At 44.1% G+C, this 25,607-nt stretch overlaps 1 protein-coding gene across 1 annotated transcript in view; it reads right to left on the reverse strand.

The window, feature by feature from the left end:
- PSD3 (pleckstrin and Sec7 domain containing 3) overlaps positions 1–25,607 on the reverse strand; it is an 83,512-nt gene that overhangs the window by 14,292 nt on the left and 43,613 nt on the right. The window contains exons 9-11 of the mRNA XM_074166401.1: positions 16,996–17,039; positions 8,355–8,548; positions 5,660–5,730 (exon numbers count right to left, since the gene is read on the reverse strand). Of these exons, the coding sequence (XP_074022502.1) occupies positions 5,660–5,730; positions 8,355–8,548; positions 16,996–17,039 (309 nt within the window). The remainder of the gene's footprint in view (positions 1–5,659; positions 5,731–8,354; positions 8,549–16,995; positions 17,040–25,607) is intronic.

Here is a 25,607-nt window from a genome sequence, read left to right on the forward strand (position 1 = left end):
CAAATGGCAAGCACAGCACCATCCAGGTTTTTGACACAACAACAGTACCACTCCTAACACCAAATGACAATAGCAGGGAGTCAAACTCCTCTGTGTTGCAAGCCTCAGCCTGGGAGCAGTCTTTGATCTCCTGAGTGACAGAAACTGCATGACAGCACAATCACAGTGTAGCCACAAGTTCAGTTTAAAGGCCACCTGACTATAAATGGCTTGAGAAAGCCAGGAACTTTTTCAAGGAAAAGTCACTTGCCAGCAATTCTGCATATGCAGAGTTTCTGAAGGAGAGGCCAAAGCAGTCTGCAATTGACTCCATTTCTCCCCACGAGTACATCACCGAAATCAGTCTCATCTGAAACACCCACCAAGGGAGGGGGTGTGACAACTGCAAAACAGAGGAATAATTCCCTGCAGGCATGATAACTATTGATCACTCCACGTGAACACAAGAGTTACGAGATGCGGTTTAGCAGGCAACAGAGTGGGGGTCGCAGAGCACATGCAGGGACAGCACTAGCTTAAGCACCCAGAGAGGAACACATCCCAGAGGAGAGCTGGTTAACCTGCATTAATTGGTTTACAGGGCTTACTTGGCAGCACACAGACCAGGGGTGCAGGTAGAGGCAACTACACCGCTGCTGAAGGCATCTGTGCTCTCAGCCAGGCTGGGTTTGGTTGGGGCTCTCCAAGATGACTTTCAGGGGATGAGGAGTCACCAGCTGTGGTGACCACCTCCCAGAAGGGAGGACAAAGCGTCCCGCTCCTCTGCCATGTCTCATCCTTCCTCACAGAGGATCAGCTACGGCAGACCCAGAACTTGCTGCTGCTCAGATACTTCACAGAATCACAGAATATGGGGTCGGAAGGGACCTCTGCTAGAAGAGATGCAGCTAACCAGGAATACTGTTGCAGCACCACCTCCACTTGGGGCCAGACAAGGGCAAAACACACACCACAGATCTGGCAGGCCTAGCACAAAGGCAGAGCACTGCTGCACAGATGACCAAAGGGTAGCCTTCAGCCTAAACATCTCTGACATAAGGGGTTTTCATGGTCTGGTAGTGAGCGAAGCCAGATGTCCTTTCTCTCTCATAGCTTGAGTCCCAGCAAGCTTTGGAGCAATCTCCATATCATGATGGACTTTGCCTGCTCCCATGTAGGGCACTCTCTAAACCTTCTTTAAGGAAGATTTGGCAAAGTCCCTAGCTGAAGGACGAGAACTGGAGGAGGCTGTCCAACATCTGGCCCAGCCCCATCCTGAAGATGGAGTAAGCCAACCCCAAGGTCAAGCCCCTTCCTTCAGGGGTTCAAAAGCTGATTTATTTGGTGGTAGTTTTGGGGTAAATTAATGGCTGCACTGTTCAGGGAGACTGAGAAAACTTCAGGGCCAGGAAATCAATGTAGGCCTCAGAAACATGATATTCTGGCTTTCCTCAAGTTACTGCCTAGAGACAGTGTCATCTATAGCCTTGCCTGTTGTGTCCCAGCTTCCTCTGGGAGATGCATCCAATGTCCACAACCCGCCCTGGTGTCTAAACCTGTTCCAGAAGAACTCCACATTTGGGCAGTCCCAGAAGCAGTCCTGGCTGAGAAGCCCTCCTTACCAACAGACAGCACTCACAATAATCCTTGCTAATTCCACCGGATCAGCTGGTTGCAATCTACCTTGACAGCTGGGGCTCTGCCAGCTTCTCCAAAGGCACTGATCAGCATACCGGAAATGTCTCCACATAGTTGGCCAGCCTCAGAGAAAGCTGGAAGGATGTGAATGTGCTGTCAAAATTCCTCTCCTAAGGCCTCCAACTTTTCTCAACTGGCAGGGAATGCTAGGAGAGGAGGAACATCCATATCTCCTATGCCATCAAGGATAGCACACGCTCCGATGTGCTGGTGTCAGCACAGAGGCTGAGCTGAAATGGAGGGCACCTATCTAAAGCTAGACCAAGGCAGCGGCAAGAAATACGTGAGGAGCCAGAAAGGAACTGTGACCTCTCTATCGAAGAAGGCTGATGTGTGTGCTGCACACAACGCAACAACATGCTGAATTCATCTTTCTCAGACTCCTGGAGAATGACTTTCCCACATCCTGCTGACCCGGAGTCAGCATGTTTCTAAATCTGTTTTTGATAGACCAGAGAATGGCATTTGGCTTTTTATCAGTCAGTGTACCGTGGGTGGCTATCTCTGCTCATGCATGTGACGGCTGCAAAATTCTCTCTCAGAAAGTCTCGTCACCGAACACTTTACATGATTCTGGCCTTTCTCTCATTTTTTTGTATTTTAATAGAGAAAGCCCATTTAAGAAACATTATGTAAAAATACCTGAGAGCCTGCAAGATTATAAAGTGCCACACCAAAAAGCAAATATGTTGCAAACCTCACAAAACCCGAAGGTCCATGTCCTGCACTGCTTGCCCAGAAGCAATTTCTAGCAAGAAAGTGAGGTCAGCCTTATGTCCTCTCCTTATAAACCTCTCTTCTGTACGCACATCACATCCCATGTCAGTCTAGTGAACAGACATTCTGTCGAACTCCTACTTTGCAATTTCCTCTTGCTATGAACAGAGGGCAGGAAATTAACCTTGGCCTGAGGGTGCCCAGAGACACAGCCAACATCCCAATCATGTCAAACCTCTCATTTTATATAATATTGCACAGGCATGTTTAGTTGGCTAATTGTGAATGCTTCCACTGAGCCCCTCCAGTGGCCTCTGTGCTTGCTAATTCAGAAAGCATCCCTCTTATATCACTCATTTAAAAATAAAACAATATGCAGCACAGGAATTAGCACTGGAACAGTTCCAATGGAAAAAAAAAAAAAAAAATGTGGGCAAAGAGACAAGACTGCCCAGATAAACTCCCCAGAAAATCTCAAGTGACCACCATTTACAAACCACTCTCATACATGGTTTTGACATCAAAACAAGGAGAACTGGACTGGTATACAAACAGAATGACAGTAAGATTGGGATCACACTGCCCACTGGGGGAATCACAGCTGCTACAAACAATTCATATTTATACTACAGCACTGTCTTGAGGGAACAGCTGAGTTACAGATAAACACAGACAGCAATAGTGCAGAGGTTTGTAAATGTGTTTGTGTGTATACAGTACCTAGAACAGTGAGATTTCTCTCTCCTCTGCTTGAATAGCACTCAGTGCAACGAAACCATCATCACAGATGTTACCTCCACAGATACATAGACCCAGAATCACAGAATTGTTGGGGTTGGGAGGGACTTTGGGAGATCATCTAGTCCCACCCCCCCTGCCAAAGCAGGTTCACCTAGAGCAGGTTGAACAGGAACGCATCCAGGCGGGTATACATACAGATAATTAAAGAAAGAGGGAAAACACGAGTATGTATATGCGAATGCACCCTGCTTTATAGCACTCCATAATCAGGAGAGAAGGCAAACAGAGGCAAGGAAATCCTTTGGCCATGACTACTGCCAGAGCTATGCATGTCTACAAAGAAATCAAGCTGTTCTAAAATGCTCCTGAACTTTCTCAAATTAGGATGATTTCAGTCTCCTGGTATATTGCAAAAGGAAACAACAGCTCAGCAACTTTTACTAAAACAGCTTGGTCTAGCTGTGTATTTTAAAACCCTGGCACCCTCAATTTCTGCGATATCACATCCCTAACAGAGCAAAGTTTATCTCAGGGCTGAAGCAAAGCCCTGCTGGACCTTCTGCAGTGAAGAAAAGTCAGAGGACGTTTCACAGCTGCAGCATGAGGCACACTGGCTTAGCAGGGGCTGGAGGCACCCTGGGGAGGATCACAGCTGCCCCATCACTCTGGGAATGAGTCACTTCCCATCAGAACCCTATGGCAACCTTTTATGGCACTAAAGTAAAAGTCTTGCTTGTCACTGTGCTACAGTGAGATGGCTTCAGCACAAGTGTCTTCAGGACCCAGTGGGAGAGTGCAGCTTTGCGGAGTAACCACCCTGTAATCACTGAATTCAAGTGCTGCGACAGAGCAAGACACACAAATAACAAACAAATAAGACCAACAACTCCAGCAATGCATTTCATTTTGCAAAGACGCAATCAGATGTGAAATTACTGTCTTGCTCTCCAAAGGATGGAGGGTGAGAGTGGGGAGAGCAACATTCTGTAGAAAATTTGCCTGCTACATCACCATCTCTACATATTGTCAAACAGAAAGTGTTTTGAACTAATATGCCGGTGACACTCAAAAGTATTTAAGTTCTGAAATAGATAGCATCTCAATTTCTTTCCCTTGAAAGCCTATTAATTCCCCCTCAAAGATCAAATAAGAAATTAATTAGTGTGTCATGGACAAGGAGCCTTCTTACTTCCTAGAGAACCATGCAGTCTTTTCAGGTGAACACTCAAGAGGACTTATTTCAGAAATCAAAGCAGGTGACTCCATTTCACCCAGGAAAGGGCAAGTACAAACCTGCCACGAAGGCCACTTCAGTAAAATCTGAACCTGCTGCCAGCAAGAGGACCAGAGGGAAGGCTCAGTCATGATTCAGCAGGCTTGGTTCTAGTTTCTTGCACTGGCTTTGAGCATGTCACATCCAACTGTCAGCCCAAATCTTTCCTCCTGACTGCAGATTGTTTTGTTTGTTTCAGGATTTCAGCCCTCTCAAAAAGCATCCACCTTATAAACCTCACGCTTTAACAATTCAATCCATGCCACTCTCTTCTCACAGACTACCCAGGTTGGCTTCAATGAAACCAACAACTTCAGAAAGCTACAGCAGGGAAGGTGGAAACGGCAGTATGCACTTGAACTTGTGCTCCTGATAGTTGCAAAATATAGTGGAAATGTAAAAAGTCTTTCAAAGGACCGTAATTCTACAATACGGGGCATTTCAGACAAACACCACCTATTTAACGAATATTTCACCTATTCTGGGGGGCAAAAAGCCTTAACAATCTACTTAGATGCTACCATTTATTTGATTTTGACACTTCTCACTCACATGTTGCATTTCATGTTCCAAGGGAATAGTTAAAACTGTACTATAATATATTTAAGCTTGTGCCAAAAGACTCGAAGGATTTCAGCTGCCTTTTTTTTTTTTTTTTTCTTTTTAGACTTCTTGCTGTCAGGGAGTAAAGTTTGTTGGAAACCAGTGTCTCATCTTGATTTGGGGAAAAAAAAGAAGTATCCTTTTATCCTTCAATTTTTCTATGGAGTAGAAGCTGCAGATTCCGAATAAGGTCAAGCTGCTGTTCAATTGTTTTGCAGCTGGCCTTGCAGGCTTTGCAGATAAGTATACTATGAAAAGATGGGAAAGGAGGACAGCTTTACAGGAGGGGAAGCCATATGTATGAAATCAATGTTAAAAGCAGCCTAGAAGAATGCAGCAAGACAGAGATTATGCTGTCTTTGCTGATGGAGCTGGCTATTTTTTCAGCCTTGAGTGACAGCAATGATGTAAACTGGAATTGATAAGGATGCACATGTAGATGGAGACAATGGAACTGAACTTGAAAGTGTAAAAGGGGGAGGGTGTCAATGAAAGGATTCATGCCCGAATGTGGGGGGGGGTGCAAAGAGAGCAGCTACACTGTGTGTTGGAGGGAAAGGAGCCTGGAGGTGGGCTGTGAGAGTGGAGAGGATGCCTGCTTCTTTATCCCTCTTTAATTAGTTTCCAAAAGACAGTGATTTCCCCTACCTTCTGCAAGTACAGGACCGTTCCCTTCAGCACAGCATAAAAGGTTTTCCAGCCTCGCTTTCCCCGGGGAGCTGCAAAGAAAACAAATGAAAACCCATTTAACTCAGATCCATTTTTACACTTTGTCTAGGCAACAGGAGAGCTACATTAGTCCTGTGTTAAACCTCCTTTGTACTCTCCTTTTCAAAGGACAATGCAATTCAGCACTGTGCCTGCACATACCTGCTGTGTGAGAGAGTAATAAAACAACCCTGACGACAGCCCTGGACCGGATCAGAAGGGAACAGCAGCAATGCAGAAAGCAGGCCAGAGAGATCCAGTCTTTGTGCTCTTGCAGGCAGGTGGACACTGCCCCTACACAGCTAGGTCTGAGCTCTGTGCCATGGCAGGGTTTTCAGGAGGAAACACCCTTTCTCCATTCCACAGCAGGCTCACAGGCACTGCTCGGGACCAACGGGACACTGCTCAGAAAGCAGTGCCTCTCTCAAGAGGATCCTTCCCCCTTGCTGCACACCCGAGTTGGCACTGACTAGTCAGATGGATTCTTGGTCCCTTCCCCTCTTCCTGCAGCCACTGGGAAAGCCGAAGAAGAGGAAGGAGAGGGAAGCCCAAAAAAAAAAATCCTATGGAAAAAAAGATCACCCCTCAAGAAACCTAAAGTCAGTTAGAGGTTGAAGAATGTAACAGAAACAACATATCCAGCCCACAAATTCCTAGAAACCAGCAGTGGGGAGAAAAAAAAAAAAAAAAAAGAAGAAGAAAAGAAAGGGAAAGGGAAAGGGAAAGGGAAAGGGAAAGGGAAAGGGAAAGGGAAAGGGAAAGGGAAAGGGAAAGGGAAAGGGAAAGGGAAAGGGAAAGGGAAAGGGAAAGGGGATTCAGCATAAAGGTTCCGGTTTGAAATTCAGCTGCAATAGAGGGAGAGAAGGCACAGGCTGTACAGTCACAGTGCCAGAGACCAGAAGGCTGAATCTAAGCTCACTCTCCACCAAGCACGCACCACTGACCAGCATCCACTTGCCTTTACACTGAAATTAATAACCCGTGCACGACTAAAGCATCACCCTCAGGAAGGCATCCTATTCTGATCTCAAGATAGCAAGTGATGGTGAAGAGGTTATTAGTCCTTTGCTCCAGAGGTTAATCATTTTCATCTCACATAACAGGCCTTATTTCTAACTGGCATTTGTTCAGTTCAGCTTCTAGCCATCAGCCCTTGCTATATATCCTTCTCCTCTAGACTGCCTAAGTGTTTTAGACCTCAGTACTCCTTTTCTGAGAAATTACATATAGCATGCTAGCACATCACTTCATTATCAATCCCACACAAGCTGATCTCTGCCCTGCAACAATGCCATTAGGAAATGAAATACGAAAAGGTCTAACTAGCCTTAAAAAAATGAGTTCCATTTTATTTGCAATGGGAAAGTCAGAATGCAACTTTTCCAAGAGCTGCACGACAATGAGAGACAGACCTCTAAGATGTACAGACGCTTCTGAAAACATGTCCCTACTTACATTACTCATAAAAGGGTCATCCCCAAAATGCCAACATCCAGTGTACTGAATAATGAGCAATTCTGATTACTTATAATTAAAGAAATAATTTAATAAAGGCAACTTGATACTATTATTTATTAAGGTTAAATAAACAGAAGTTCAATAAAGATGAAGTAACTCAGAGCATCCAGTCATCACAAAGAATGAGGTCAGTTTGATTTCAACATCTCTGGCTTTAATTGTCCAGCTGTCAGCCTCTGGCTTGGAAACACCACTTCCAATTGTACCTTCTAAAATATAATAGCAAAACATGTGAACGCCAAAGAGCTTAGCCAAGCTAGGAGAGAGCTGCAGTTACTAGAAACCCATCACAAAGTCAGACTTTGCCTTCAGGATTTGGCCCAATAGTGTGAACCAGAAGTAGGTGATCATCGGCAATGAACGGGGAAAATTCAGATGCTCTGAGTAGCCTCTGCTGCTCCCAAGAACATCAATAGAAAACACACAAATGAAGATGTCCAAACAACAAAACACACACGGGTGGATCAGAAGCCTTTGATAATTAGTGCACCACAAATGTAAGTAGGACAAGAAGGAAAGAGGATAATTAAAGTAAGAAAGAGTCACAGCAGGATTATTACAAAGAAGGGGGAGGGAGGAACTGCATGGCATAAATCTGGCTGTTACCAAAAGCTGCTGAATTTCATTGGGTATGTCACCCGAGGCTGGGAAAGTAGGGAAGGGAACGGTTACAGCATCTTCCAAGTAGAGATAAAGAACAGCCTTTCTTTAAAGACAGACCCAGAGGGGAGGGCAGATTTGAAACAACCTGGTGTCACATAAGGAAAAGGAGAATTACCAAACTACTATGGAACAGCTACTGTAATTCACTTGAAATTGTTTTATCTTCTGTAAACCACGAGATCCATTTTCTTTTAGCACAAAAGATTCACATTGCTTTGTTCTTTCACATTACTCATTATGCTCAAGCATTAGAGCTGCTGCAAATGGGACTGAACATTGTAAATCCTGGCCTAATAGTGCGAGTGTGATAATCCAATTGCTGCGTTGTTTGTTATTGCTGCAATTTCCCCTAATGAAGCAGCACTATTTGCCTTGAGAAGCACATGGGCTTATCGTAAGTGGCACTGTGCAGAGATAACAAGAAAATGAGATGTTAGGAGTAAAAGATACTCACTTTTCTTTCCATCCATATCTGCATGGCTTTTCCGAGCCAGAAATCCAGTTTTATACACAGCAGCGTTGGGGTCATGAGGGATGTCCAGGAATGGGTTATTTGAGTTGCCAATTCGACTGACAGCCTTCATCTGGCTCCCATTATCCTTTTCATCTGTACCTTCTGAGTGAGACTTTTTTTTCTCTTCTTCGTCCCTTAAAAAGCAGTGAAAACCAAGCATGAACGAGGGACTCACCAACAAAGTTTCATTTCAGTAATGCTTGCATGCGCCTTGTCAAAACACACCTCTCTCTTTATAGGGGGCCCTATTTAGAGAGAAACCTAGACATGTACCAAAACAAAGTTGGATTATAGCAAAGCTTCAGTTCATCTACTTCACCAGCACAGGACATGGGAACCAGATTTTCGAAAAAGCCCAAGGTTCCCTTTAACTGTCTCAAAAGGTAGGATTTCAAGTGTGTTCTGTGTCCTCCAACTTCACCTATTTTTAATTCCACTTACTTGAGTGCTAAAATGCAAAATATTTGCCTGCTGGGCTCTCCTGAAAAATCTCCAATTTCTTCATGAGTTCACATGTAGATGAAAGGAATTAGATTACTACAGATCACTGTGGCTTACCCCCTAACTTAGCATATGAAACACAGACTCTACCTCCTTTTCTTTATTTTCCTCTGCAGACTAACATAAAAGTAGTAATTTAAAAATAAAAACTACACTAGGTGAATTATGTTATCTGTATTTTAGAAACAAAATGCTGCTCAAAATGTTACTTATTAGGGCAATGTATTCAACACAGCTCTCGGGGACAACAATGCAACCCATTTCAGCAAGTCACAAGCATTGCCTGACTAATAAATGCCTTTTTGCACGTCACAGCCAAAAGCAAAAAGGACTAGGCAACCTAGAAAACAAAGGGTGTCCATCACAAGAGTAGAATGATGGTTTTCAGAGAACAGGCCACTGAATCTGAGTGGATGGTGAATGTGGAGGAACCACAGCTAGCATCAGATTACAAAGCAGCCTTGTGTCCTTTGAAGTCCCCACACCTTCCCCTCCACGTGACTGGGAAAGGTGTCAGGGAGGATGAAGGCTGTCATTGGAAAATCATGGTAGCAATGCTTCTCCTAAGAGCAGCACCTGATTAAAAAAAAATCATTATCATCTGAGTGTAATTATTACTAATAGTGGGGGTGGATTTCAAGCTGCTGCACCTCACTGGATCCAGACGATCTGCGGAGAGCAAGCTCAGGCAGACCTGTTCAAAGGTGTATATCAGATGAGGATTAGCAAGGTTATGTCGGTCCAAAAGCTCCTTTTGGGGCATACTGCAACCATGTCTCTTTATGGGACATCTAAAGAAATGTCACTCTAGAACTGCAGGCAATCTGTGTTATCCTGATCTCTGCTGAAATGGTCTTCTAGGGAATAACTTAGGCTGAGGAGATACAAGGATAATAGACTGGTGTGACAACAAGGACCCCAAATCCAGAGACACAGGGGATTTATTAGTGAGCTCAGCAGTGCCAGGGAATGTTCCCGAGCATTTGACTTTGACCACCTCATATTACTTTGTGTTTGGCATGATCTGAGCCCAGCACAGTTCCAAACAATTTCTGAACAACCACTAGGGATCAGCACAGTCACGGACCACCTCAACAGGCAGTACAGAGGCAAGCATCTTCTTTTGGAAGGTAAGACTTTTCAACAGTATGGATACAGATGCTACACATCAACATTCGGCCTGAGAGTAACACAGAGGCAACAGACATTTGATTTAGTTGCAAGAGATATAGCTAAGGTGGTGCATCATACCATCATGGTGTTGTGTTGCAAGGTCTCCTGAATAAGAGGAACAAAACTTTTACCTGAAGACCTGATTCCTGCAAGGGAGAGCAGTCCTTGCATCTTTCAACCTACTGATAAGTACTTTCCCATGCCAGAACAGAGATCTGCAAAAAACTTTTTGTTGGTCAAAGCAATAAGGATTTCTTCATGCATGCTTTGGTTGAAGCTCTCTCTTAACTGAAAAAGTATAGCAATTTTCTTCCCACCCTTTCTGTGTCTCCCACACTTACTAGCTGCTGGCAAGTCTGGACCATTGTGTGACATGTTTCTTAGATATGTGTCCATTCCAGGAGTAAATTCTCTCAACGCAAGTCTGTGGTACATAATCCAGACTAAATCCTCTCATAGGGCACAAGCACTCAGGCTGATTTGTCACATAGAAGTGCCTTGTGAATTCTGGGATCTCAGCCAAGGACACAGAGAATTTCTCCTTGTCAGCAGAGACCTACTGCAATAAATGGCTTAGCACTTTTTTTGAATAAGCTATCTCCTTTGGAGCTATGGGACTGAATTATCTTATACTGATCAACTGTCCTGTAGGAATGTACCTGTGCCCTTAACCAAGCAGCCACATATGTTGTAATGAGCAGTCCTGGGCATCCTAGACACCACTAGTGCTGGGGACAATGCTCTCGAACTCAGCATCTCTGGGGCAGCTCTTAAATAGGAATTCTTCAAAAGACAAATGCAGACACAGGGCAGACAAGGACAAAATGGCATCTGCTGTCATGACTACTAGTAGCACTGAACAAACCTTTAATTGGTCCTTTCATCTGTCATTGAAAATGGGACATCCTTGAGACTCAGGCACTTGTGAGAGCTGAGTGCTCTGACAAGATTCATGAGGTCAAGATGCACGAGCCAGTCTGTAAGATGCAACGAAGGGAACCAGAGAGGCAGGGGGGACTCATTACAGAGAACAAGAAATGAATGAACAGCTGAGAAAATAGAACTAAAAGGAGCCTCTATCTCCCTCTGATCTTGAATGTGAAACACCAGTGGGAATAAAACCACGGTATCTAGGACTCACCTCTTCAAATACTCCATGTTGCTTCAGTGGTCAAGCACAAGAAGAAAGCAGGGTGATTGGGAGGAGTTTCAAAGTGGCAAAACAGTTCAGGTATTAGCCTTTGCTGACATACCCTCCAGTGTTGGAGGAATAGATAGGACCTGCATAGGCTTTATCAAGGATGTAACAATTTGAGCTTATTCCTTACCAGCCTTTAGGGTACAGTTGCAAGAAGCAAGAGCTGCAGAAAATTCAGCTGGCCTCTGGATACCTACACCTGAAAACTGATCTTTGTTTGAAACCCTAGCGTGTGGGGGTGCAGCTACTTCCTCATCCTCAGATGGCTGTCACAGATGATTCAAATCCTGTAACATCCCCAGAGAGAAGGCCTCCAGTGATGCAGAGGTAAGAGTCAGTGGGTGGTGTCTCTGTGCAGATATGTTCAGAGTCATGGATCTAGTGTCACACGGGAAGAGCTAAGGTCCTTGTCAGGGGCAGGCTTGGCATCTCTCCTTTCCATCTGGTACAGGAAATAGCCTGTACCTGTGCCTTTGGAGAAAAAAACCCACCATGTCAGCTCCAACACACATTTCAGCAGCAAAACGTCATAATGAGGGTCCATTTAGGTTTGGAGAAGTCTTAGGAGATTTTCTGTCTTCAATCAGCAGAGGGAGATCATTCCTCGCTCTGGGTCTGGGAGTGATTCCTCTGGAGAACCCTCTCTGACGACTGAAAGGGGCTGATGACTGTGAACCCTCTTGTAGGTATTGGAGTCTCTGCTCTGCGGGGCAATAGTGACAGGAAATGGCTGGCACCTTTAGAGGTTCTCCAAGAGTCTGCTTATGGCATGTGATATTTTCAAGGTTTCCCAAGACAAGGAGCTTCAGTTCCATCTCTCTTAACTTGTCTCTTTGGAAAAGGACCTGCAGATAGAGCAGTAACCAGGGCACTGGCAGCCCATGAGAACTAGCACACCAAAGCCAGAATCTGCTTGCTCTGTCACTTGAAGACACAGCGCTGTTTGTGTTCCCAAATGCATGATCACTGATGACTAGAAAGAGTTCGCCTCTTATTCTTAAACACGCAGATTTGAAACACGTGCAAAAATTCAGATATTGCCATTTTGATGAAGAAATATATTTTTGCCTCTCCCCAGAAAGACCCTATACAAGAAAGTCCCGTTTTTGTCTTCTGGGAGAAAATTACCATCCAGTTCTCTCAGTAACAAAACCATTTCTGTATGGTCTGTGGCCTGATTTGAGCCTCTGCCTTGGAAAATGTCGAAATCACTAAGCTGAAAAGACAGGGTCAAGCTCTTCATTTTTAAAAGTATGCTTCCTCTCTGCATTTGTTTAAATAGAAAATGTACATAACATGGCAAAAGGCTGAGTTTATCCATTTAAAAATTGGCATTTAAAAATATATTCAGATTTGTAACAAATAATTATATGAATCTGTGGAACTCATAGCATCTGTGTTAAGAAACTGACTTGAGAAACCAGTGAAGAGAAGTTTTGGCACCTTTCCCAAAGGGAGGAGAGAAGAAAGGAGAACCAGATGATTCCCATCTGACCCCCCTCTCTAAAACCAATCATGAAGTTGCAAAGAAGAAACATCCTAGAACTTAGGAGATGAAGAGTTAATTATAATGGGGAGAGATTTCTGGGTCTGACCTAGAAAAAGGTGAGCTTCAGCACAGACGTCTTTATAATCACCCCGGTCTCAGCGTCAGAGTTTGCCGCAGGAAACACAGAAAGGATTTGGCAGCGGCCCTTTCCCACCATCACTGTCTCAAAGACCTATTTTGGTTTGGCTGGGAGGAGAGCATTTTTCAGTGCAGTCCAGAAAAACAAAAAAATATATATTGTGTCCATGTCTAAAATTCTCTGGAAAAAAAACCCTGCATCATCAACTAGTCAAAAACCAAGCGATTCTCCTGAAAACTACACTATCCTGCTGACAGAAAGCTTTCAGGATACAAATGACTCAAATGCAGCCATTTGGTTTTTGCAGTTTTTTAAGCAGCACTTTGGGATTTTGTACGTTAATTCTAGATCACCATTCAGCCTATTTTAAGACAATGATTTTATTCCGATCACCTTAAACAGGAAGTAGACATAATGTTACAAACAATGGAGAAAAATAACATTCACCACTACGTTTCCATGTAGACATCATGCAAACAAAACATATTTAGCTCTGGCGCCTTTGAAATCAAACTAATTTTTCTTCTTCAGCTTAAAACTGATGACGATCCTTGCAAAAGAGAAAGGATGAGAAATACCTAGTAAAGCCTGGGCCATAAAATTATAGACAACGGGCCTGAAGGGATGTTAAGAGGTCAGTTAATCCATCTCTATACCTCTAAGGCTGGATCCACTCTTCCTAAACCATTCTGGAGAGACTAACCAGTTCACAAAAACCGCCTCTGAAAGCACTTCCATAGTTTGTCCAGGCAAACCTATGCCCTGGTTTGAAAAGCTTATTGCTAGAAAGCATTTTTTAATGTTTAACCCAAACTTCCCTTGTTTCAAATGTAAGCCCATCCACAATGGGTGAGAAGAATAATTCACACCCTTCTCCTTTGCGACAGCCTTTACGCACTGAAAAAAAATACATTCGGGTCCCTCTCCTCAGTGCTCCCTTTCCACTTGAACAAACCCAGTTCTTTGAATCTCACTACTCACGTTCACAGGATTTTGAATTCATTTTGTCCTACAGGTGATATCAGAGTTTAAGACCAAAAGTTTACCATTTGAGTATGAAAAATCTCATGGAAATATCAAATCCCTCAGGGAAATTCAAGCAGCATGAAAAATTATGACATGATTATTGGGGCTACATGCACTACTGGGGTGGTTCCAGTGACTTCAGCCCACTGGAAACAGGATGCATTGGACTAACTGCATGAAACAGTACGTAACTTCACTGCAGTCAGTAGGAACTTCTGCTAATGACTTTTAGTGAGGTCCAATCACTACTTAGTGTTTTGCTCGCTGTTCAAAGAAATGAACCACAGTCCAACAGACAGGAGAGATCTAGAACTGTAAGCAGTAGAGACGAAATATGGAATGGGGCAAAAGGCAGAATAATGATGTTTCTGATGGTTAGTTTTCCCCTACTGCTTTTCTCTTTTCTCTCAGGACACTGTACAACAAGGTCCGCACAAGGAAGCGGCAAGCAAAGTAAAAGGTATGCCAAGCAAATGGCAGAGAGTTTTCTGGCAGTTCTATTGTGAAAAGTAACCCAAAATTCAGGGGCCGCAGTGTGGAGTAGCAGTGTGCATTGAGGATCCCACATCCACCAGTTCAGGGTAAATTTGAGGTCAGATCTGTTTATTTTGCAGATCATGGTATGTGATTTGCTTTTAACCTTTCAGAGAACTTGAACCCGGAACTACTGCAGAAAAATCAATTCTCTCTTCCAGAGCTGTACCTGTGCTTCCCTGATCATAAAGGACAAATGAATACTCCTACTGAAAGTCTCTAAGCACATCTGCTGATTAAGGTGCCACTTCTCTTGACTACAACATTGGAATCAATGGTAGCCTTTTCTTTCTGTGGGCTTCGGATCAGACTGTAATTCTACAGGAAATGGACAGCAAACCATTTAGGATGATGACTCACCTAGCTCGCAACTAGTAATATAAGGATCTTATAGCAGTTTTCCCCCATTTTATCTATCACTGTTACCCTCCCCTGCCTATGGACCTACTGACAGTCATAATCCACCAAATAACATACTGCCAGAGAAGCTCTTACACTGTTTCTTACCTCATAAGAGAGAGCCTTAGATCCTCAAAGTGATTCTGGCTAAAGGAAAGGCATTCCTTCCACATGCCAGCATCATGAGGGAGCTTATGTTGCGTTTTGCAGCACTATTTCCAACTTTGCCTTACTTCCTACTTCCTCCCTTGCCAACTGCATCAGGGAAGCAAAGAGATACTTTTTTGGAAAGGAGAGAGGATCTTCCTCAGTCCCTTCACAACAAAACCAACTATGTCCCCTTCCTATCCACCCTTCTCTGCAGATCACGACAGCAGAGTAAGACAGCGTTGTGCCTCCTCCCTCTAGCTCAGGCAATCCTGGGGCTCCTTGAGGTGATTACACCAACCATACATCTCTGTAAAAGTGAGGAGAGACACCTTCATGCTCTCTCTTCCAGCCAGCACTCTCAGCCCTAAAGGTAAAGGCACAACATCTTTGACTATGCCCAACATGAGCTTGGTTTCACAGCATGTTATGTAATTGTCCTATCAGTCCCAGCTATATGTCCGAGTTTGAGATTGGAATGGACAACTGGTTACTTTGAGCTACTGGGAGAAGGCAGAATCACAAAGCCTGATTTAAGGAGGATTCTGACTTCTCCCTTTTCCAGCCTGCTTACAATTTTCCCCCAAACAATTCATTAGCAATGGATATGGACTGTACTATGTAAACGTTGAAGCAGTTACTACCTATACAGGAATAAGCTATCTCAAAAATCACCTTGACTGAAGCTCATGGGAGCAGAGCCAGGCATGAGCCAGTTCCCACCTGGAGGCTGCCCAAGTGTATTAGAAACAGTACGGTCTCTTGCCAAGAGCTGGAAGAAAATTCTGACATCAAGAAAGTCACATAATGGATTCTGCTATGTCTAAAGTGCCTGTGAAAGAGCATCTTGCAAACAACTGTGGTGGTGTGACGTGTAAGATTCCCACAGTATATTTCAGGTCCAAGACACAGTTTGGGAAAATGTCTCCCATCATACCCTTTATGAGGCTTATCAATCAGAGATGGAACTTCTTCGTGATACACCTTCCTCACTACTATGACATTATTTCACGCATTTCTGAACAGGGGCTGCAATCCCAGTTGGGATCAGCAGCCCTTGTACATGAGGATGCACATTCTGACAAGAAATTCATTTGCAGATGATGAACTTAAAACAAGGAAGATCAGAAGCCAAAGGGCCTGCAAGACCTATGGCAGTTGTTAGGTCTTCTAGCATAAAAGGTGCAGGAGCATGCATCCCAGACAGGTGAGGTTTCAGATATGTAAATTCATGCAGGTGAACATCTTGTACAGCCAAAATAGATAAAAGACATCATTCTTTAATTTCACACCAAAATCTACTATTCTGCAAGAGGCAAAATCTAAAGCAGACCCCACCTACTCTTTGCTGGCATTCCTAGACCACATAAAACCTAAGCACAGAGAAATGTCAGTTTAACACAATCAGAAATTGAAGCTCTTTCTGGTCTGCAGTATTTCCATAGTTAACAAGTGTTAGCCTGTCGAAAGCAGCTAAGGACAGGGGATATCAGACTTTGTCCAATTTATCATCTTTCATATTAGGTTGTTGTCAAGTTATCCATAGTTAATCAGGAGACAAACCAAGACAATAAACCAACAGCAGGAAACTCAATCCAAGACGTGTGTTTCTATTCAGTGGTTCTGACACAATGTACTGAAAGATAAAGGGAGAAGTCAACTTCTGTTTTATTTATGCAGTCATATAACAATGGAGGATTTAATTTCTCTCTTTTCAGGCTGAAGTTTCCTACTAAATGAAACGTCCTCTTTCCTTACAAACGCAGTTGGCTCCTATCATTAACAACTCCCCTTGCTGGCGAAACAGATGAGGCAGCATTGCCAGGTCATTCATTAGCAGAAAAGCAAACTCATTACGTACGCTGGCTATCTTCTACAGGCTTCGGAGCCCACTCAGATGGTGACATAGGATGTATAAACAGATTACTACACAGGTACTATTTTTAAATTCCTAATTTCTACGCAGTATACTTACACTGCCCATTCCAGCTTCTCATTCTTGATTGAATTGTAGAGGGCCTGCAAAGGGAGAGAAATGAGATAGGTTTATTGTGTGACCCCTGTTACATTAATATGCTGAGGAAAATTACCTAACTAACACCGCAAGCAAGCTGTCTCTGATCAAGGAAGTACCATATCTGCTCATGGTAATACAAAAGTCTTGAGCAGAAATCTCATCTCATCATCATCTCATAAGGAAAAAATACCAGAATGCAGGGTTTGAGATTACAGACATTTTCTCAGGCAGGTTTTTGGAGTTTGTGGTTTGGTTTTTTTTAAAAATAACCCTGTTAAGTTTGCAAAAGTCACGAGATTACAGACTTAGAATTCAAGGTTCAATCTAATTCCTGATAGTCAGTGATTATTTTTTTTTGATCACTGACTTCAGATTTCACCATAGGGGCTTACCTGTAAAACTATGCCACAATAGCTATACAAAGCCTCTGAGCCTAACAGACACCTGGCGCTTCCCAGTCACACACCCAAACATAAACATGTTCCATTTCTACATGGAAAACAGAAAATGAACAATAAGCAGCTTTCATGCTTGAAGATCAATGTCTTGAACTGCTGCCAGCTAATAACGTTACTCTTTCCATTCATAGGAAAGATGCCAGTAGGTTTGACATCAAAGGTCACAATTCTGTAGTTGACACCAGCCTCCAAAAAAAAAAAAAAAAAAAAAAGGTCTGGAGGCTGACTTAAGCCTGGGTGCATATCAGACAGCTGGGATGGATTTCTTTTGAGAGGGACTAGGTATGAAACTTGGATAACTGTCTGATTTTAGCCCTGCAGTATCTGATGCATACAATGGATAAATGCCTGCTATTACTACAAGCTAATGGAGTTCTTCAAATAGGCCACTTGACTCAAGTGAAGTATTTTGGTATGGAATGTCCCTGATTCTCACACTTATAATCCACATTTGTAATTTACCTTATATACATAGCTAGATTTACTCCCTCTGGCACATAACTCCTACACAGCCTCAAAATATGTTAACGTGTAGAAGAACTGTTGATGCACATGATTACAAAAAAGTAGCACATCAAGTATGAACAAGCCTGAAAATCACATACTATAATAGCTATGACATACTCAACAGAAACATTAGCATTTAAATAGCCTTAACTCTGACCCAAAACAAAAATAATTTGGAAAATTGAAGAGTTGAAACTAGTCTTCTGCATATGCCACAGCTAAACATGCAACAAGAATCCCATGAGAGTATACCGCTGCTCATCCTGTGATCCACTGGTTCCTTTCCGAATCTTGCACGGTCTATTTGAAGATCCTTAATATTCAGTTCAGTGAAAATCTGGCTCGCTTGAACCATACACAAGCAGGTCAAACATACTGCTACAACTTGCCTCATGCTACACATGCAGCAACTTTTAGTCAGTGTTCCATAAAAGTAGGTTTCTGAAAACAACATTACAGATACGACCACCAGGAGGAATCACCCCACAACCTACTTACAGTGAGCTAACAGAGAGAGGTCCCCACTGCTAACAGGGCTTGCTGCGTTACTCACAGCAATAAGATAAAATATTTCCAATTCTGGAGTTTTCACTGTCTATTTCTATTTATCCTGTCTTCTCCAAACTTGTATAAGGAGCTCTGATCCAAAGGCAAACAGTCAGAAAAAGGTAAAGGGCATTGCTGGCAGTTTGTATGCACTTTGCTTAATTTTCAGGTGAGAGCTATGAAGAGATTTTAAGACCACCCTGCAGGAATAAAGCAAAAGAAAGGGCTAACATTTCTCCTACCATGCAGCCAGCGGTCCAGCAGAAGTAGACGCACCTTCATTTTTCTGCAAAGCTGATGCTGACACTGATTCCCTGGGGTCACCCAGTATGTTCTATTAGAAGCCAATATGTTTCTAACGATTTGGCCAAAGCCCCCTCTTATTCTTTGACTTGTCTTTTTCTTCCTACTATGATTAAAATATTCTCTTGCATTTTGAGCCAGGGAACAACTTCCACACATAACGCAAAGAGGCTACATTTTTTCCCAGTTACCTCCCCATTTTTTTCAGAAGCAGCATTTTTTTCCCCAGCTGGTTGGATGAGCTTTTGAAACATAGCAATAATCTGGCCTGGGGTATCAGAAATGCCTTTTGTTACTCTCTGGCCTAAATGCCTACAAGATTGAGTCACAACCTCTGAAAATGAACACCTGCCCGGTGCGGTACTGCTTTTTATGGGATTTTACCGCTAAGGAATTCTCAAGGGATCACTACAGCCAAAGAGCAGGACATACAAAAGCAGCACTCCAGATTGGTGCAGGAACAACAAATGCCCCAGGCTTTTGCCTTGTGGAAAGTGACATGTGTTCGCCCCGATCTTTACTAATGAGCCAGACTCCATCTTCCTTCTTTAGGGAGTAACAGATACCAACCCAGTCATATGGCATACATCTGACAAAGGACAGAGTGTCCCCCACAAAGCATCAAATATAGCCTCTCAGAAAGTCTCTGCTATTTACAAAAATGAAAGAGAAAACCCTAGAGGGGTCCCAGAGTCTTGGCAGCTGTATACAGGGCATGCTCGGTGCATCTACCAAGCATGTTCAGTGAGACCTCACTGCGTAGACCTCTCAAGGGGTGGAGACACATGAGTTCTCATGCCCCTGGCCCACCTCTGTTGCAGAGACTGCTGCCGGGCTGTGCACTTGCCACTGTACTCACCAGCCTTTTAGAGCTGCTTTATGCTCCTTCTCCAAAGCAATTTATGCTTTAACATTTTCCTGATGTCTACTGGGCTCTCGCATGATCTGGAGAACAAAAATTTCCTCCTCCCATGTTTTGCAACCAGTAGCAGACGTGTACAGCCCAGCACCTGCTCTATCATTTATTTCATGGCTGTTTCCCAAGGCCCCGATTCAGACAGCAGCTCTTTTCAGCAGACGTTTCTCCAGAGTATGATTAAATCAAACAAACTTGGAGACAAGCAGTTAAATGCTTCACTAAATTACAACAAAACTGATCAGAGATTATGGTGAGGACATGACTTTCACCGTACTTAACTAACCGCAAGGACAGGTTTTATTAACCCACGTTTTCTCTCTGGTAAACGGAAGGAAAAAAAAAAAAAAAAAAAAAAAAAGCAGCTCTGATTTAAAGCACTGTTACAGTTTAACAACAATCACAGCTTCTTACCTGCTAGCCTGGGAAGTGCTTGGCAAATTTGCTACCTAAGCCAGGAAACTGGAGGCTGGACTACAGCAGGGAATGCCAGAACGAACACTGCACAGGTCTCATCTTCCAAGCTGGAGTGATACCACTTGGACAGGGAGAGACTTCTATCTCTTTTGGCACCCAAGGCTACTGTAGGCAGGATCCAAACCCCCCAGCTACCAACTACTCAGCAGTATCCAACTTCACTGCTTCACCTCTTAAGCTCTATTACCCAGAGCACAGAAACCCACTCCTTACAGCTCTTGCTTTTCTGAGAATTGCTGATCTCTAGGTCCACTACACCTGAAGCCCAGCACTGCTCTAACCTCCCTGGAGAAACAAATGCAGTTTTGAAGGGAGAATGAAAGAAATTAACTGCTGCATAAAACAGAGTAGCAGGCAACATCCTAGACAACTTCCTTATTTTAAGTCGAATGCTGTTTTCTACAGCCCCAATTTGACCCTTAGCAGACAGCAATATAACAAAACAATGGGATTCGTTATGCATTTGTGGGATTTGTTTGTATTTTTTCATAAACTGGGCCGAGAACCCTTTTTAAGTGGAAGCCTGTAACTCTGTAAGAAGCTGTTGAATTCCATCTCCATTTTCCCTTTGGTGAACATGTACGGCAACTAAAAGTCCACATTTTGACAAGCTCTCACCACTTGGTACTTTTATTCCAATTGGAAAGAAAAGCAAAACTATGCAGGGAGAGCTTCTGAGAACTCCTGTTTATTTCACAAAGCTGCCAAGAAGAAGATGTCACTCACCATCCTCGCCTCCCTCAAAACCTTGTCCACAGGCATGAGTCGTTGGACCCATTTAAACAGGCTGCTCTGGGCACCTGCCGACTGCCGGCCACGCTGTGATTCAGCCTCTGCATGCAGCAGCAGCAAACGTGAGAAAGGCACAACCAGGTGTGCACACAGGGACAGAGACACAACAAATTACCCAGATACTCATCTCAGTACATCATCTAGGTCACAAGTAGACACAGAGTCCCCAAAGCCTGGCCAGCAGGGTGCAAGAGGTCCCAGGGCACTGTGCGAACCCTTCCTCTGAAAGGCAACGTAAGGCTGGCTCTTGAACCAGACTACTGACTTTCTGTATACACCAGCCAAGACGGAAAGGAATACACGGCAGGTATTTCTTATACCTGCTCCGTGCAGAAAAGAGAAGGAGCCAGAAAGGCGTGCCGTGAGCAGGTAAACAGGCAAAATCAAAACCGAGTTCAGAGAGCCAGCAGGGATGACCTAGACTGTCTTCTCCAGACTCCCTGCTCACTCCCAGTCCCACCCTGATTTCTGGTGTCATTTGTTGGGGGAATGACCATCTGACTACTACAGGAGATACCCTGGTTGGCTTATGCAGCCCCCAGGACAGGAATGCGCTTGTGCTCAGGACCCAGGACCCTGCAGCCACTGTTAGAAGAAGCCCTGCCTGGCCGCATTTCTTCTTCACCTCCAGCTGGTAGTGGCGTGGTTGATCCCAGGCATCCAAGGAAGCCCCAGTCACACCTCTGGGCAAAGATTTCCTCAGTCTCTGCAGTAAGAAGTGCTCAGTCATAAGTTCTGCATCTCCCCCAGTCACCCAGCACCAGCCCATCAGCTCTGCTCCTGGGACCACAGCAGGCAGGCAGGCACCACCCACAGCTCCCACCATTCGTGGTTTATTAGAGGGAGGAAAACCACAAAAGAATCAGAACCCTACAAAAAAACCCCCACAACCAACCAGGTTACAGAGACAACGGATACCAGACATCACCAGCGTCTGCATGCCGTCCTGAAAGGTGTTAATGTGCCTGTCCTTTGGACCCGGCTGTGTCTCTGTATCATTGCCTTGTGCCAGGTTTGGACGCCACATTGCTATATACTACTCCCCATTTGCTGCTTAGGTTGACCCTCCCCAAGAACTCTTGCGTGCATACAGATCTACATTACTTCACCACCTCCTATTTGCCACTCTCCCCCAAAATCCAGATCTTGAAATTTTTCTCCTCTCCTCATGCATGGATCTGTAACACCTGGTGAGACGAGGATAAGGGCTCTGATCACTGAGTGCCTGTAGCTCCTTGTCAGGCTCAAAGCCCACGTCCCCAGTGTCTCACACATTTTGCCCCTTCTGATGAGGATGCAGCAAGTATGCCAAAGTAGTACCCCAAGAAGCCCATGGGTTAGTGCATGGCATGGCATGTCTGCTGATATCACTCTCAATTTCAAATTCTACTGGTTTGTACAACAAACGTTCTCCTAACAAGCCGGCATACATTATTCATAAAACAGCACAGAGCTGTTCAGCAGCATATGGAACCGATGAATGTTGTTTTGGTGTGGGTGGAGATAGGGTTGATAGGAATGTTTTAGGGGGAAGGAAAGGAGATCATTTCACCCAGGGAATTTCAAGTGCGTCACCAACTGGAGGAGAACATTTCTAAGAGAAACTCCTCTGTGAAAAATCTGGTTTGTATGGAGAAGGAGGAGGGGGGAGGGAGAGAAAGAAAAAAGGAAAGAAAGATTGTGCCAGATATATCATCATAAAATAGAAAAGGATGGTTAGCTGGGGCTCCTGAGAGCCAAGAAATTAATGCCACACAAGAAACGCGTCCTCTGTAAAATTGATACATGGGGGTTGCTAGAAAAGATTTGTTCTGTACTTGGTGGAGTGTTTCATCAGTGTTACTGGTAAAGGCAGCATATTGAATTATTATGGGTGAAAAGAGAAAAGGCTAGAGAAGTGTTTTTTGATAGTGGAGCACCTACACAGCCCATTTCAGAAATTGTTTTATTGGCTCTGCGCATTTGCAGGCAGGACAGGCACAGGCACTCACTCTGCAATTCAGCCCATGGCTGCGGGAAACCAGAGCCTCTCGGGAGGCGAGACTGCTGAGCACGCTGGGTCACAGGGACGACCCTAAGGTCCTCTGACTCACCTTGCATGCAGCCTGGGTTTGAGGCTACTGTCCCGAGAACAACAGTACATCAATCCACAGTATCCTTTTCGCAGGTTCTCCTGCTGGCCCAAGGCTGCAATACCTGCCTGTAGTACACACCCGGGATGCACCACCCAGCGGAGCCTGGATACGTACCTACAGGTGCATGGGTGTATATATATGTGCGCAGAAGCACTACCTGGCGTTTTTCAATAAGATGATGGTCCTTGGGCTGCCTGTCTTCTTTGACACCGACAGCAGGCAGACCTCATGTGCAGGCACCATGTTGGTGCCTTGTTCATACTGGCTAGAGCATGAGGGTATGTAATACTCTCTAGCTCAGCAAAACAGGCTGAGTCATGTAAGTGCAAAGTATGTTGCTGAGGCACAAATGGGTTAAATCTGTCTCCTGCCCCAAATCAGCTGAAGCCATCACAGAAACAGGTTTTGAGCATTGTAATTACTTTGTATGTGGAGCAGATAAAATGCAAGGCAGTCCAGACACAAAAGGGGAAACACACCCACAGAAATACAGAAGAGGACAAGTCTACACATAAAGGCCTGCTTCACACCAAGGGGATCTACACAGCACCACTGTCCAGAAAGCCCAGCCTAGAACTGAAGATATTTCATGAGAGGTGATGCACAAGCACATACTCAGGCTTATACTGATAAAAAGACCTCCTTTGCAATGCTACACATTGGCAAGAACTTCCAAGTGTCTTCCACCAACACAACAGAAGAACTAAAGCTCAAATATAAATTTGTTCTTCAAATCAGTGACGTCTTAGCAAAATAGATCAGCAGACAAAGAACAGAAGGGGAACAGACATATGGAAAGAACAGGGCTGCCCAAAATCACAATACCAATCAGTGGAAGAGCTGCTTGTCATCTTGTCAACTGGGCAGGCATCACTGATGGGCACGTAGGGATCTTCTCAGCCCTCCGTAACACAGCTTTTACAGGTCTTAAATGCTCCACAGACACAAATACCTTTGTATGAAACATGGAAATAGCACTACTAACAAAAACAAAGCTGCAGTATGCTTCCCAACTTACTGGGCTAGGCAGGAGAAGTGGGTGTCTCTCGCACAACAACCTACAGCACTCAGAAGGTAGAAATGTGAATCCCACGGAGGGATGAATACAGAGTGTCGATTACTGCAGTAGCTAACTAACTGTGTCAGACACCTCCCTGGGAGAAAGTCCTTGCCCTGAGGACATTACACCATGCATATACAATGGACACAAAGCCTGGGAGAGGGTACAGAGATTAAGTGATTCACCCAGTGTCAAAAGACACGTTTCCACCATGTGCTGAGACTTTTCATACATAAATTCTCCCACTGAATACCGTGATTATTCCCATGCAGAGGATGCAAGTGATCACAAGAGCAGGGTCTCAGAGCACCTGCAAGATGCAGCCTTTACTTTGGCATTTGCTGGAGTAGCAGATACTGCATCAGCAACAGCTTGAGAATGATGGCCATGCTATTTCTCTGCCACAACCTTAGCAGTACACTATTTCTCAATTATGGTCAATAAGGCCCTCAAAACAGAGATTCCTGAAACTGAACTGAACAAAATATCTATTTCCATTTGCATTACTCTGTGATTAAAACCCTGCAGCTGAGGCTCTGAAATACCATACAACCTGTAAGTCAGCAGAGAGTGATCTGCTAGGAACTACTGTGCAGTATCGGGATCTTTTCACCATAGCAGAGGAGGTTTCTCTCAGGACAGATATGAGATTTAGGGGACAATAAAGAAAGATCCATGCATGTACCTGCTTGTTTTCATGCACACGGACACGAGACATGGTTAAACACCTTTTGGCTGATGCTCTGCAATATTTCAGCCTCATTCAACACACCTTTGCAAATGGTTATATCCTCGAATCCCGAGACAGAATCAATTAAAGGTACATTCGGTCACTAAATAAAGTTCACCCAACCTTTAGAAACACAGGGCACCTTTGGGAGGAAGATGGCTATTAAGGCTCTTGCCGGGGGTTCCCAGGTGCCTCTCAGTTATTGAGCAGAAGGAAGGAATGAGGAAAGAAGCAATACTGCATGGAGTGGGGGTTGTTTGCCTAGGAACCGAACAACCAGGCTGGGCTGAGCAAGGAGATGCAGCACAGCCACTGTAGCAGCTGGGCATAGCCTGTGCTACCGACCACTACAACACACTAATGTATTCCTATAAACGCACCAGTGATGCCTTACTAATAAATACTTGATGGCAATATTTAATCATGCATGCAAGTGAGATGATAGTTTTACCTACCACCCACACCTACTAACCCACAAAGCTGTAGAGAAGGAGCAAAAACTATTTTTCTACGCAAAACCATTCCCATTAAACACATAATCGCAAGGACATCTCTTGCCAACTCTGGCACCTTTCCTGAGAGCAGAGCAAGTTTTCACTGTTTACTATTGCACCAAGCTCAGTTGGTGATAGGGCATTCCTCTAAG

Source organism: Numenius arquata, chromosome Z, assembly GCF_964106895.1.
Source record: "Numenius arquata chromosome Z, bNumArq3.hap1.1, whole genome shotgun sequence".
In the NCBI taxonomy this organism is placed as follows: Eukaryota; Metazoa; Chordata; class Aves; order Charadriiformes; family Scolopacidae; genus Numenius; species Numenius arquata.